General features: G+C 34.6%; 1 protein-coding gene across 1 annotated transcript in view; it reads right to left on the bottom strand.

Annotated features, from left to right (window-relative positions):
- Nucleotides 1–16,696, bottom strand: part of RTTN (rotatin) — a 251,719-nt gene that overhangs the window by 42,936 nt on the left and 192,087 nt on the right. Inside the window, 3 exon segments of the mRNA XM_043993343.1 lie at nt 5,142–5,232; nt 7,380–7,575; nt 13,944–14,046. Of these exon segments, the coding sequence (XP_043849278.1) occupies nt 5,142–5,232; nt 7,380–7,575; nt 13,944–14,046 (390 nt within the window).

Raw genomic sequence — 16,696 nt, 5'->3', positions numbered from 1 at the left:
ACTTGTCAGATACACAGTAAGAAAGCCAGAATTCAAACCTAGGTACACTGATTCAAATCCCAATGTTCCTCCCCAAAGTAATGCACTTTAAAACGCATTTCAATGAAAACTGTAGTGGTTTTTTTTTTCTCCCCTAGGTAAGACCATAAAGTGAGAATAAATGAAATTTTCCTAAATTACAAAAGTAAAGGAACCCAAGCAATCATCAAGTCTAAGTATATGGAAGGCTGGAACATTGTAGACTTGACACATTGCTATGATAACAATAATAGCAATATTAATATAATGGTAAATTTATTTGTGACAACAAGTACTCAAGTCTGTTTTCAATGCTACAGTTTAATTAAAACACATGTGTGTATATAGACACTTATGAGATATCAGCACATGAGCAAAATAGGAACTAGGGCTCTAGGATAGAGTACTGTAGACTCTTCTGGAGAAATTTTAATCTACTAACATTATCAATTAATGAGTTCACATTCTTCCAGTACCATAAATTACATGAATGACATTTTTATGACATCATCACAGTTTGGCTTACTATAAGGTATAGCAATTCATAAACTTTATAGTTTGCTTTTCCTTCCTCATGAATTTATTTAACATTTACATCTTCCATTTATATTTCATAAAATTCATATTCTCAAGCCTCATTGTGCTATGTGGGTTGTTATTGTAATGCTGGTTCTAGGTTCAAAGTTACATATGAACCACAAACTAGGATGTGTCCTATTAAACTAGAAAGGCTTTGGGGACAGGCCCAACAGTGGACTAGATGTACAATGTCCTAGGATGAGTCCAGCTAAGTTTGGACAGAGGTTCACCACCAGAAAATTGCCCATCAGATGTTGAACTTTTAAAGTTGGTGAAACTCATGAAAATCACTACTAAACTGTAGAGGAAGGGTCTTGTGAGCTATGCTGAGAAAGGAGCATCCATGCTAATAAAATAAAAGATTGCTGAAATGTTGAAATAAGTAATACTTATCCAAAGTTAAGATTTCTAACAACCTCAACCACCTATGACACAAATATAAACATGGTAGTGAAAAAAGTACCTCAGGAAAAATTGTTTTCACAAAATTCAAAACTTTTACTTCTTAGAAAGAGCACTGAATAACACTCAAATACTTGACCAAACAACTACATAAGGCAATAGATGAATTATACAGAAGAACTTTAAAAAAAAGAAACCTACAAACAATAAACATAAAAATGTATCAAGATTAGAAAGGGTACTGCACTGAGAGTCAGCAGACAGTTGTCCCTTCCACAACTAAGATTCTAAAATTATTACAAATTATAGAAGGACAAGATTAAACGTCATTTCCTGCAGGGACAAACAACCTCATATATACATAAAGATCAATAAGCTATGAGGCTCTCACTCTATATGTATCATAATGTCCTTCAGCAAAGTTCTCCTCTGATACACAAATTAAGAGCTGTCATCTGCCCCAGCTTCCTCATTTTGTAGATAGGGAATCTGAGACCAAAAAGGGTTAAATAACTTACCAGAATCCACAGAGCAATAAGTAGATTTGAACCCAGGTCCTTTGACTCCAAATACAACACTCTTTCTATAGCCTTGTACTTTCATTTCTACAAGCTCTATCAAAGGAGCACAAGGTTTGGTGGATACTCCTACCTAGAAATAAAGATTTTGCTTTGGGTCTCATTTGAAGACTGGTCTAGCTAAGTTTTGGGTGGCCAGTGTTTTGGCCACCAGAGTATTCATTCTGGCTATAGCAATTGATGAAATTCTCTAAGATATATGCAAAAAAGTTCCATTCTTGTTGATGTGTATAATGGTATAATAACTGAAGTTCAAAATGATGACCCTTAATTATGAAGAAAAGATTATATAGGGGGCAGCTAGGTGGTACAGTGGATAAACCACTGGCCCTGTATTCAGGAGGACCTGACTTCAAATCCGGCCTCAGACACTTGACACTTAGTAGCTGTGTGACCCTGGGCAATACACTTAACACTCACTGCCCCACAAAAAAAAAAAAAAAGATTACATTATTTTAATAATGTTTTATTAATACTTCTATGACTTCTTAAGCATATTTTTACAAGATTGCCATAAGAAAGCTAAATTCTTTTTAAAAGCTTTGGGCTTGAAGGTAGAAGCTTCAGTTAGTTGGAAAATGTGCTTGTATAGATTATCTAATTTCCTATTACCTATAAATAAAGAATCACTACATTGTTATTTCCTGTTCAAAGCAACACCAACAAGATAATTTTTTATTACTTTCCTTTCCCAATCAACACTTACTCATTCTAATAAGCACAAAGTAATATATCAGACATGCATATACTGGGTATTTTAAATAAGAAAATATTACAGTGATGGAAGAGTTACAGGCATAAAAACATAACACATTTATCTTAAATTAGTAGCAATAGCTAAGTCATTACTTCAGATTGGTTTAATTTTAGCTATCTACTTTGAAGAATATTTTGTGTTCCCTACCCCCACTTTAACCGTGCTTCTCCATCCCCAAATTATAGCTATTCATAGATGTTATGTCCTCTGAGTGCCTTTTAGATCAGGATATTGATTCCACAATGTAACTATTTGTGAATTATAAAGATTTTCATTAAAAATGATAATGAAGCTTGGCACCAAAAATTGATAATTATACTTGATGTTATCCCAAGTAAAATAACAGTAGATAGTATTAATGTTGCCATTAAGGTCATTCTAATAATATTTCAAAATATTATTTTTGTCCACTAAGTATTAAAATTTGATATAAGCAGAGCTGTTTTGCTTAATTTTTATAATCCTTTTTGAAGTAACTCAGTGAAATTATAAAATGGAATTTATATATATAAAACCATTTACCATATCATACTTATTGCTCTTTTGAAGTTACATATTTTTTGTATATAATTAAAGCAGCTTTGGAATAAGTTTGAATAATTTATTAGCTACTAAACATATTCACCAGCACCTCCAATACTGTAAGCCAATGTATTATGCTTCAAGGGTCTTTAATTCAGCATTATAATGTTCATTTTAGATGATGTCAGAGAGAGTATTAGTAGCACAAATGATAATAGTAACAACTATGGTTAAAACTTTTAGAAACATTCTTGGGTTTTTTTCATCTTTTTTTTTTTTTTAAATCTGGAGCCTAGTAGGTACATAATAACTTTTATTAGCCTGGATATGATACACCTAATACTCAGTAGGTCAGTGGGAAAAAAGACAAGCAAACTATATTAAACTAAACTGTATTAAACTTACTTGCTGTAAGTTGTAAAAGAGTAGAAAAGCCCTCATTTTTATGGCTTTTCTTATTGGGTTATCTGGGGCCATTTATGAAATAAATGCTTATTAAAAAGTAATTGAATGATTGAATACAAAAATTATTAAGCACTGATCAATGTACAGCTGAGGGCTATGGATACAAATACAAAAGACAGACATTTTTCTAGGTGGCAGGGAGTTGGAGGGCTGGGAGGAACTAAGATATGTGCAGGTTGTTGAGACATCCAGGGAATAGGAAGTAAAAGAACGCATGAGTACGGCCTGACTGAAATAGCGGTTCAAGTAAGACACATAGTTATCAGGGTAGTGAGGCCCCAGGATCAAACTTCTAGTTTTGAAAGGATTAAAAACTATAATTTAACTTACTTGCAGATATTAACTTTAGAAATTTAAAGAACACACACACACAGAAAAAAAATTAAAGTACAATGATTTTTAAAACCATTTAAAAGCTTGCACCTATTAACTTTTAAAAATGAACATAATTCAATGAGTCAAAATTTTAATGACCTCTATCTACATGAAAATGTACATAAAAGCTACAGAGATGACAGTCCAAATAACTTATTTTTAGATGAGGAAACAGTGTTCTAAAGAGGTTAGGTGACTTTGCCTTGAGATCATATACTGGTAGGTAGAGCTAGACTACAATCCATCTCTCTATATTAGTTATTCTTTGTCAGGTCTGACTCAGGACAGCCTGGCTGTCCAAGAGCAGGATTAGGACAAAATGAGATTCTTGTATACATATCACTTTTTGTTTTGTTTTGTTTTTGATATCTTTTTTTTTTTTGGCAGGGCCATGGGGGTTAAGTGACTTGCCCAGGGTCACACAGCTAGTAAGTGTAAAGTGTCTGAGAGCAGATTTGAACTCAGGTACTCCTGAATCCAGGGCCAGTACTTTATACACTGTGCCACCTAGCTGCCCCTTGTTTTGTTTTTGGTGGGGCAATGAGGGTTAAGTGACTTGTCCAAGGTCACACAGCTAGTAAGTGTCAAGTGTCTGAGGCCGGATTTGAACTCAGTTACGCCTGAATCCAGGGCTGGTGCTTTATCCACTGCACCACCTAGCTGCCCCTACATATCACTTTTAAGAAAAGAAAGTTTTTCTCAACAATGGCATAAAAAGGGTACTAAGAAAAGATTTAGCATTGGTTCAGTCCAAAAAGCTCCTCTCATTTTCCCATTTGCTGCAACGGGCAACTGAACAGAAAATACATATTGACTCATACCACAGTGGAAAGTCCACCAAGTCCAAGGAGCCCTGTCTACTGGAGTCTTAGCCTTTTATGCCTTAGCACACTAAGAAACTAGGTCAATGGTTTGAGCCTTAGTAACCTGATCAATTAAATACTGAGGACTGTTTCATTGCCTTCTTAGAGAAAAACTAGCCCAGCTTACAAGGACCACTCTTGTCTTCTTAGGTCATGTATATTTAATTTCTAACTGGGCAAAGGAAACTACTGCCATTTCTACTGCACTATTCCATTACTGTTTTCATTATAATAACGTTGCTGCCTCATATTTAAGCTAAAACTTTCCAATTCTAAAATTCCATGAAGATTTTCCTAAGTTCCACATGAGAAACATTGTTACCAACCCCCAAACCATGAAGTTAGCATATTCTCAGTAGTAACGATTTGTGATACTTAATTTTTTTTTAATTTTTCTTTCTTTCTTTTTTTTTTTTTTTGCGGGGCAATGGGGGTTAAGTGATTTGCCCAGGGTCACACAGCTAGTAAGTGTCAAGTGTCTGAGGCTGGATTTGAACTCAGGAACGGTGCTTTATCTACTGTGCCACCTAGCTGCCCATGATACTTAATTTTAAAAAATAAAGTAAGCATAAGACGACTAACCTGAGCTTTAGCATGTTCAGCAGGAGTTGAGTAAGACAAGGGAATGCTGAGCTCTTGAATGCATTTCTCCAACAAAGTAACATTTAAAGCACTAAATGTAACAGAAAAAAGAAAAACAATTTAGATATTTTGTGCAGTTTTTGCAAAATATCAAATATCAATAATTCACAATTTAAAAGTGCAAAGGAAAACAAACAAAAATTAGTATTAAACTTTTCAAGGAAAACATAAACTTACAAAAGAGAGAAAATTAGCACCTGTACAATTTCAAAGGGGATTATACAAATACTAGGGAAAGAAACCATGACATGAATATATAAGGCAAAGTAGTCCAGAAAAATCCTCTCTCTCTTAAGAAAACATTAAAGGGGGCAGCTAGGTGGCACAGTGGATGGAGCACCGGCCCTGGAATCAGGAGTACCTGAGTTCAAATCCGACCTCAGACACTTGACACTTACTAGCTGTGTGACCCTGGGCAAGTCACTTAACCCCAATTGCCTCACTAAAAAAAAAAACAACAACAAAAAAGAAAACATTAAAGGCAGGCAGAAACCTATCCCCATGCAAGAAGGAAAAGAGAGAAAGAAAAGAGACAATTTTGTGGCTGCTAAAATAGGAATCTCACAGATCAGATCAATCGATCAGCATTTACTACTATCTGACAGGCACTGTAAGAGAAACTGAGAATACAAAAAGAAGTATGACATACTGGATGGTATAACATTCACAGATAACTAAATATAGGCTACATACAAAATAAATATTCAGTAGTATAAGACGGAACTGAAAATAGGAGAAATCAGGATGTGATTAGGATCCTCTTAAAGAATGTGGTATGAGTTGTGCCTCACAGGGAACAAAAAGTTCTGAGAGGCAGGAATAAGAGGCATGAGGAAATAAGAGGGAGCCTGAGTAGCATGAGAGTAGCTCTCCTCTTTATTCAGCTCTCCTTATTAGTACTATCTTTCTCCATCAGAATATAAGCTCCCTGAAGGTAGTAGCAGTCTTGTTTGCTTGTATTTAAATCTCCAGGGAACAATATCTAGCATAAAGTACCTGATTAAGAGATATTTTCCTGTCTAGAACTGACACTTTTTGGCAACTGATTAGCTATCAGGGTGGTAAAAGTGAAGAGCTGAGATGACTCAGCTTGCAAACCTGGATGATGGGAAGAATGGTGGTGACACTGCCAGAAATAAGGAAATTACAAGAATAGGTGTATTTAAAGGTAAAGATGATGAGTTCTGTTTTAGAACTAATGAGTTTGAGATTCGTATGGGACATCCAAGTGATACAACAAGAATCTATTTTTTCAAAAAGGCAAACTCTAAAAAAAGTAGGGGCTAAGTCAAATCACCTAAGAAAGGTATTAAACTAATTAGGATATTTAGATGAGAAAGATAAAAGCAGGAAAAAAAGATACAGCTTATAAAGAACATGGAAGAAAATATTCCCTAAACATTTGCAAGACTTCCAGAAAAAACAAAGCAACATGGGAACTACATTCTACTATAGACTCTAATGACCTTTTGACTTAACTACAAACTCAACTCATCTCTTTCTCAACATGAATGTGCATCAAAAGTCATTTTCAGGTGTCTACAAGGATTTCTAAATGTCTGATAAATCATTTGGTCAACTAGCCCACTGTCAACATTACTTCAGTAGCAAAATAGGCACCATGAAGAAATGAGAATGACCTATTATTTAGAAGTTTACAGATGAAGAAAACAACAACAAAAACCCAGCATATACAGAAAACATACTTAAGACTAGGCATCATATAAATCCATGAAGACTAACAAAATAAGGCAACTATTAATCCATTTAAGAACAATAGCCCCTTTCCCCATGCTTTGACCAGATTAGGGAATGATTCTCCAAGTTGTTACTACTGTTTGTTTGGGGAAACAAGAACTGTTACTCAACAACTGTTATCTAAATCCCTTCTTTAACTGTGACTATGGAATTCTGTTTTTATTTCTGAATACATAAATTGAATGAAGAGCTTTTCTGATGAGGTATAACTTCAATTAGGAGGCCCAACTTCTGTTTTAAGTAGGCACTTAAGTGTACATAGACTTGTTAACTTGACTAAAGCTGATGAAAAATTCTCTGAAAATTAGTTAACAATTTCAAATGAGTCCTGGAATAGAAGCATGAGTAAAGCAAATATTACTTTAGCTCCTTTATACAAGCAAACATATCCATTAGGCTAATATAATTCTAATCTCATACCCACAGAAAGCCTTTAGGATGTTGGTTTTATGGAATGCAGTTATAGTATTCTTTGGAACAACTATCAGTAAGTTGTCCAAAAGGCTGCACATTGCTGAAAGAAGAGGAGGCGTTACAATACAAAGTTTTGACAAAGGAGCTGAAAGGGGAGAATCTTGATGACTTGAAGGTGATGTTGTAGTGATGTCACTCTGACCTATCACAAAAAGAAGACAAAAATGATGTTAAATTTAATTTTTGCTTATGATCATTTAAAACATTTCTCATTTTTAGAGGCTACTAGGTGGCACAGTGAATAGAATGCTGGATTTGGTGTCAGAAAGCCCTCAAGTTCAAATCATACCTAAAATATGAACTGTGTGACTCTGGGGAAGTTACTTAACCTCTCTCTGCTTCAGTTTCCTCATCTACAAAACAGAGATAATAAGGACACCAACCTTACAGAGTTGTTGTAATGATACACCGAGATAGTATTTGTAAAGTGCTCTAGAAACCTTAAAGTTATATAATGCTATCTACTATTAGTAATTGTAGTGACCATTTTTATAACATATAACTAATTATAATGTTTTCTATTATTTCTTAATCTGTATAATTTCCTTATGAAGTAGGAGAGTAACAAGCTATTTATTCACATTTCCAAAAAAAAGGAAACTGAACTGATTTATCCAAGGTAGTAAAATGAAGCCATCTTAGAGGCAGAAAACGTAGTATACATAATCTGTTATGTGTATTCTGAAGAAAGCTCTTTCCCACAGTAAGCTGATATGTCTGGGAGAAAAATTTAATATTCAGAATATTTTTTAAAGTTAAAATACAATTCAAGAAATTTCAGTGAAACAGAAAACTGTATTCCCATGAAAAAATTAAAATATTTACTGATTATGCAGGTTAGTATATTGAAAAGAATTCTGGCTTTAAAGTTGAGGGGCATGGAATCAAATCTTGCCTGTAACTTATTACCTATGTGACAATGTATAAGTAACTTAAACTCTTTGGGTCTTGGTTTCTTCATTGTTAAATGAAGGAGTTGATCTTTTCTAGCTCTAAATATATGCATGAAATGCCCTTGGAGGGGGGGCGGATAATTTGAAAGTAGAGACAAGATGATAGGTACTACAATTGAAGGTTTGACAATACTAAAGGGTCCCAAATATAATAGGAAATTGATAAACTATCTTGTATTATTAACATATTATTTCCTTAAAAATTAGTCTTATGTGGGAGCTAGCTAGAAGTTATTGTTAGCTATGTATACTTTGGTTTGGTTTTCAGTTTCTAAATTGGAATAAAGGATTCTAGCCATCATGAAAAATGGCAAAATGATTTATTTCTCAGTTAAAAATACATATCAACTAACAAGGATAAAAAGCTATTGTTAATTAGAAAGGTCAGAAGTTTTACCAAATCTCATTTGTAAGAAAAAAAAAATTATCTTTGCCTATATTTTGAGAATATGCCAGCAAATAAATTCAAAATAGTAATTTATTACAACTTTTTAGGACATTTGTATCAACATGCAAGGAATTGGGGGGTTTTTGGTTTGAAAAAAAGGAGAACGTGTTATGGTTGTTTGGTCAGGTTTAAAACCTGAGATAATTGATCATTGAGTGTTAACCTGATTTTTTAAAATACTCTGATAACTGGATTTCAATATAATTAGTTTCCTTTGCAATCCTCTATATTTTATTTTAAAATTTAAAAATATTATTCTAAGAAGGGGTTCAGAGATTTAACTAGCACTTAGCATTCTGCCTGGCACATAATAAACACTTAATAAATGCTTGTTAACTTAATTTGGCCAGACTGCTAAAGAGGTCCATGTAACCAAAAAAAGGTTATTAACAGTTCATCTTGTCTAACTGTTGAATCTATACAAACTCTAAAGTAGTACACATAACAAAAGAACCATTGCATGAAACAATGAGCTTTTAAGATGCTATATTCCTGCAATTATTGTACTAATTCCACTCCCTTCTCTACATATTTGGCTTTTTTGCATGTGCTATTTTTATAAAACACAAGTAATTATAATTGTATTGATAGGTACATTTATCAAATCAATACAATTGAAAATGGGAAATTTATTACTACATTTAAAGTCAAGACTACAATGAAAATTCATGAAGAATTAAAAATAACTAAACCATTTCCTTTTTAAGTTATTTTTTTACATTGTGTTATCCTTTTAGGCAGTTTTCTTTTCTTTTCTCGTGTTTTTTTTTTTAAATCCATTTTACATTAGTGCAAATTTTTCAAATCAGAGATTTATTGCTTTTGGCTAAAACCCAATGTAAAACTTATAAAACAAAGAATTGGGATCATAAAAATACATTAGAAAATATATTTCAATGAGAATAGAATTGGAGGGTATTTCCAAGAATGAGATGTCAAAACTTAAAAAAAAACAAAAACAATGATTTCTTTTTTTTTTTTTAGTGAGGCAATTGGGGTCAAGTGACTTGCCCAGGGTCACACAGCCAGTAAGTGTTAAGTGTCTGAGGCCGGATCCGAACCCAGGTACTCCTGACTCCAGGGCCGGTGCTTTATCCACTGCGCCACCTAGCTGCCCCCAAAACAATGATTTCTTAAATGTGAGTACTATCAAAGAATCTCAAAGTTGGAAGGGACAGTATTAGTCTGAATCTCTTCTACAACATGCCTTTCCTTGAAGGCTCCTAAAAACTGGAAACTTACTACTTCCTGGGGAAGTCCACTCCCCTTTTGGGTAACTTTAATTGTTAGGAAGTTTTTTCCTTATATTGACTCTAAATTTGTCTCTTTACAACTTGCACAACTCACAACTATGCTCTCTGGGGTCAAACAGAATAAAACTGTTTCCATACACCTTGTCTTTCATATACCTGAGAACAGCTAACATGTTCACTGACTCATTCCCACTATGTCTTCTCCTGTCTTAACATTCTCAGTACCTTCAACTGATATTCATAAAACATAATCTGGAGGTTTTTAGACATCCTAGTTTCCCTCCCCATGGTACTCTCTCAGTTATCATAATAGTTGCAAAATGTGGAACCTGAAAATGTGGGGAATTGACTATAATATTCCAGATGTGGATTTACCATGTAGAGGCCTATCATTTGCTTGGTCTTGAAAATTATTACTCTTTTAATATAGCAAAAAAATATATATTCTTTTTTGCTTGCTATTTTATACTACCAATTTACATCAGTCAACTGATAAACATTTACTAAGTTCTCATTATGTGCCAAGCACTGAGTTAAGCACTAGGGATACAAAGGAAGGCTAAAGGCAGCCTCTACCCTAGAAGGCAGTATTATTACATAGAGGTATATGTCCACTAAATCCCCAAAGTCTTTTCTGAATGAACTGCAATATAGCCCTATCTCATTTGATACTAATGAAGTTAAAATTTTGAACATGAGTAAAATTTTATCTGTATTAGAATTCACCTTATTAAATTTGGTTCAATGATCTAGCACAGAGTTGTCAAACTCATAGCCCTAAGAGTATAGCCTGAACCAGATTAAGATGTAATTGGGGGGGCGGCTAGGTGGCGCAGTGGATAAAGCACCGGCCCTGGATTCAGGAGTTCCTGAGTTCAAATCCGGCCTCAGACACTTGACACTTACTGGCTGTGTGACCCTGGGCAAGTCACTTAACCCCCATTGCCCCGCGAAAAAAAAGAAAAAAAAAGATGTAATTGGGAAATGTTTAACAAAATAATCATACAACATAGAAATGGTTAATTTGTGGTTTTCTCAGTCTAAGCCTAAGTTTTTGTTTTGTTTTTGTAGGGCAACGAGGGTTAAGTGACTTGCCCAGGGTCACACAGCCGAATTTGAACTCAGGTCCTCCTGAATCCAGAGCCGGTACTTGATCCACTGCGCCACCTAGCTGCCCCCTAAGCCTAAGTTTTTAAAGTATGGAATGCATGAATTTGTTTCTATTTGGATTTGACATTACTGGTTTATCCTGATAAGGTTTCTTTAGCTCTTAACCATGTCATTCAACATGGGGGCTATTCTGCCCATGTTTGTGCCATCTTCAAATTTGCCTTTATCCAATTCTATGATAAAAAAAATATCAAAAGTCAAAGAACAAACCACAGATCCCTCCAATGAATATGTGATTCCAAACTGACATCCTACTACTTTTTGGATCTCATCATTCAACCAGTTTAAAATGCACCTAACTAATCTGTCATCTAGTCAACATCACTCATCTTTTCCAGGGAAAACCATGAGATGATTTATCAAATGTTTTGTTAAAAAGTCACATCTACAAAATTATAATATAGCAAGTAGATAGTTTCATGAGTTAAGGCAAAAAAAAATTTCATCACATTTTAAGACCCTCCCTGAATTTAGCTTAGTTGGTTCTTAGATATTAGAAATGGATCACATCACCAGCTTATAATCAAAACCTCTCAGATTGGGAGGAACTGCCAGAGGCTGTGATCTGTGGGCATAGTGTCTAAAAACTAAGGTCAGTTATTCTGCCTTCAAGGTTATGGCAATAGAAAGGAAGGAGGGAAACGTTAAGAGCTGATCCCTCAGGAAAGGAGAAAAAAAAGGTACCCAAAATGGCCCCTACATACTGCTACTCAGCATCGTCAAAATGAACTGATAGTGTTTAAAAAATGACTGAAAGGTAGGGCTCCAGACCTCTCCTACCATTCTGATGCCTCACCATCTCTCATTTTTTCATTCTGAAGTTTCTCTCCAGCCATGGAACTTATAACATTGGAAGTATAGGAAGGTGATTCCGAGGTACTTAGAGCAAGCCATGTGAGATAAAGGATAAAGTGCTGGCCTTAGAGTTAAGAAGACCCAAATTCAAATCCAGCCTCAGATACTTACTGACTGTGTGATCCTGGGCAAGTCACTTAATCTCTGTTTCATATTCTTCAACTATTAAATGAGTATCAAAGTCCCTACCTCCTAGGGTTGTTGTGAGAATAAAATGAGATAATATTTGTCAAGCACTTAGGACAGTACCAGGTAGGTGCTTAAGAAATATTTGTTCCCCTCCTCCTCCCTTTTCTTTCCCCATCTCCCTATAACTAGATGGCTTTTCCCAGAACTTCCATTTAAAAAATGTCACCCAGGCTGCCAAGTCTTATTCATCACCAGGCTGCACTCATGACTTCCCTTACCAAGCTCTGGATCTCATGCCTTTGTTTCTCCCCCTACTTTTTAGCCTCCTTTTATGTGTTGTCTTCCTCCATTAGAATGTAAGCTCCTTCTCTGACCCTGCAATACTACTACTGGGTCTATATCCCAAAGAAGTCATAAAAAGAGAAAAGGGCCCACATGTACAGAAATATTTATAGCTGCTTTTTTTGTAGTAGCAAAGAATTGGAAATTGAGGGGATGCCCATCAATTGGGGAATGGTGAAACAACTTATGGTATATGAATGTAATGGAACACTGTTGTGCTATAAGAAATGATAAGCAGATGGATTTCAGAAAAACCTGGAAACACTTACATGAATTGATACTAAGTGAAATGAGCAGAACCCAGAGAACACTGTACACAGTATCAACAACATTGTGTGATGATCAACTATAATAGATTTAACTCTTCTCAGCAATACAGTGATCCAAGACAATACCAAAAGACTCATGGAGGAAAATGTTCTCATCATTCAGAAAAAGAACTATGGAGTATGAATACAGATTGAAGCTTACTATTTTCACTTTTATTATTGCTTTTTTGTTATTTATACTTTCTTGCTTTTTTCCTTTTGTTCTGATTCTTCTCTTACAACATGACTAATGTGGAAATATGTTTAACATAGTTGTAATAAATAACCTATATCAGATTGTTTGCTGGCTTTGGGAAGGGTTAGGGAAGGGAGGGTGGGAGAAAAATTTGGAATTCAAAAAAATATCTTTATATGTAATTGGGAAAAAAATTAAAGTAAATTAAACTAAAACTAAAACAAAAAGAAAAAGAAAGTAAGTTCCTTGAGGTAAGGAACTCTCTTTCTACTTGTATATGTATTCCCAGTGTTTAGCCTAAGCACTTAAATGCTATTTGAATGTGTTATGTGCAATGATGAGGTATAGAAGGAGGTATTTTTTTGTGGGGCACCAAGCATGAATAGTAGAAATTAATATATTTTGGTAAAGAAAGATAAATTCTAGACTGTGTATAAATGGTCAACTACCTTTTATAAGATGGAAAGGAAAAAGAGACATATTTTGTTCCTAGAGTTGAAAGCTTTTCAAGTTCACTAACCAAAAGAATTTATAGAAAGCAGTACAAAAATATCAGAATGAATGACTTCCAAAATGAAGACATTAGTGAACTGACACATTCTGGCAAAAGAATAAGGAATTAAAAATATTAATTATCAGCTCCCTGATGTAAAATCTAAAAATTTTTTTCTGTTAATAAAGAACACTTCGGGAATTAGTTTTATGGGTTAATTCCTAAATTGTTTATTTTTCAAAAATTTTACCTGACATACTTCATTATTATATTCCTTGTCTAAAATTAACATTTAAATATTAGTTTTGCCTAATTGGTAATTTTAAAAAATTAGAAATTCAAATCTATACCCAAGAAAGTTACCTTGAGCCATAAGTCGATCTTTCAATTCAGGAATAATAATGTTTGTTGGTGTCAAATGTGGTTGAACATCAGAACTTTCTAATGAAGGTGGCACTAATGGAACCTAAAAAACCATAAAGAAAAATATGCATTATTCCTTAATGTCAGAACAGGGACAATAAAATGTTCATCTGAAAGAAATTCAAGATAGTTCACAGAATCCCAGGATCCAAGAGCTGTAAGTGACCTTCAATGATCACCTGGTCTAAAGTGCACCTGACCACAAATCCTTTCAATAATATCTCCAATGAGTAGTCATTTAGCCTCTGCTCTAATTTGTTACTGTTCAATTATTCATTTGTGTCAGGTTCTACATGACATCTATGGGATTTTCTTGGCAAAAATACTGAAGTGGTCTGCCATTTCCTTCTTCAGCATGTCCCCATTTTACAAATGAGGAACTGAGGCAAACAATTCTTTTTTTTTTGAGGGGGGGAGGGGTTTGCAGTCAATGGGGGTTAAGTGACTTGCCCAGGGTCACACAGCTAATAAGTGTCAAGTGTCTGAGGTCGGATTTGAACTCAGGTACTCCTGAATCCAGGGCCGGTGCTTTAACCACTGCTCCATCTAGCTGCCCTGGCTTAAGTAACAGGCCCAGGCTCACACAGCTACATTTGAATTCAGATCTTCCTGAACCCAGGTCTAGTGCTCTATCCACTATACCACCTAGCTATACTGATCTAATTGCAGGGAACTAACTAATAACATCTTTTGGTTTTGTTTTGTTTTGTTTTTCATAAAAATATTTTATTATTTTCCAGTTACATGTAGAGATAGTTTGCCACATTTGTTTTAAGGAGATTTCTAGTTTCAAATTTTTCTCCCTCCCTCCTCCCCAAGATAGCAAGCAATCTGATATAGGTTATATATGTTACAATCACATTAAACATATTTCTGCATTAGTCATACAGTGCAAGAAGAATCAGACCAAAAAGTAAAAACCTCAAAAAAGATTAACAACAAAAAAAGATTTAGTATGGTTCAATCTGTACCAAGATTCCATAGTTCTTTTTTTTTTCCCCTGGATGTGGAAAGCATTTTCCATCACGAGTCCTTTGGAACTATCTTGGACCACTGTATTGCTGAGAAGAGTCAAGTCTATCACAGTTGATCAACACACAATGTTGTTGATACTGTGTACAACGTTCTCCTGCTTCTGCTGATCTCACTCAGAATCAGTTTGTGTAAGTCCTTCCAATTTTCTCTGAAATCCACCTGCTCATCATTCCTTACAGCACAATAGTATTCCATTACATTCCACAACTTGTTCAGCCATTTCCCAATTGATGGGCTTCCCCTCAATTTCCAATTCCTTGCCACCACAAAAAGAGCAGCTATAAATATTTTTGTACATGTGGGTCCTTTTCCATTTTTTTAAGATCTCTTTAGGAAAAAATCCCAACAGTGGTATTGCTGCTCCAAAGGGTATGCACAACTTTATAGCTCTTTGGGCATAGTTCGAAATTGCTCTCCAGAATGGTTGGATCAGTCACAGCTCCACCAACAATGCATTAGTGTTCCAATTTTTCCACAGCTTCTCCAACATTTAGTATTTTCCTTTTTAATCATATTAGCCAATCTGATAGCTGTCAGGTGGTACCTCAGAGTTGTTTTAATTTGCATCTCTCTAATCAATGGTGATTTAGAGCATTTTTTTCATATGATGATAGCTTTGATTTCTTCATCAGAAAACTGCTTGTTCATATCCTTTGACCATTTCTCAATTGGGGAATGATTGGATTCTTATAAATTTGATTTAGTTCCCAATATATTTTAGAAATGAGGCCTTTGTCAGAAATACTGGCTATAAAAATTGCTTCCCAGCTTTCTGCCTCCCTTCTAATTTTGGATGTATTGCTTCTGTTTGTACAAAACCTTTTTAATTTAATGTAATCAAAATCATCCATTTTCTATTTCATAATATTCTCTGTCTCTTGTTTAGACATAAATTGTCTCCTTTCCATAAATCTGAGAGGTAAACCATTCCTTCCTCTCCTGATTTACATATGGTATCACCTTTTATGTCTAAATCATGTACTCATTTTGACCTTATTTTAGTATAAGGTGTAAGATGTTAGTCTATGCCTAGTTTCTGCCATACCATCCTCCAGTTTTCCCAGCAGTTTCTGTCAAATATTGAGTTCCCAACCCGGAAGCTGGAGTCCTTGGGTTTATCAAACAGTAGATTACAAAAATCATTTACTACTGTGTTGCCTGTGCCTAACCTATTCCATTGATCCACCACTCTATTTCTTAGCCAGTAACAAATAGTTTTGATGACTGCCACTTTATAGTAAAGCTTCAGATTTAGTACAGCTAGCCCACCTTCCTATGTATTTTTCATTAGTTCCCTTGATATTCTTAATCTTTTGTTTTTCCAGATGAATTTTGTTATTATTTTTCCTAACTCAAAAATTTTTAGGTAGTGATTAGTATGGCACTGAATAGGTAAATCAATTTAGGTAGAACTGCTATATTTATTATATTAGCTTGGCCTATCCATAAGCAATTGGTATTTTTTCCAATTATTTAGATCTGATTTGTGTGTAAAGGTTTTTGTAAATGTGTTCGCAGAAATCCTGGGTTTGTCTTGGCAAGTAGACACCCAAGTATTTTATATTGTCTACCATTACTTTAAATGGAATTTCTCTTTATATCTCTTGTTGCTGGACTTTGTTGGTCATGTATAAAAAAGCTGATGATTTATGTGGATT

This window comes from Dromiciops gliroides, chromosome 1 (assembly GCF_019393635.1).
Source record: "Dromiciops gliroides isolate mDroGli1 chromosome 1, mDroGli1.pri, whole genome shotgun sequence".
NCBI classification, from domain to species: Eukaryota; Metazoa; Chordata; class Mammalia; order Microbiotheria; family Microbiotheriidae; genus Dromiciops; species Dromiciops gliroides.
This window is presented reverse-complemented; position numbering and strand designations above follow the sequence as displayed.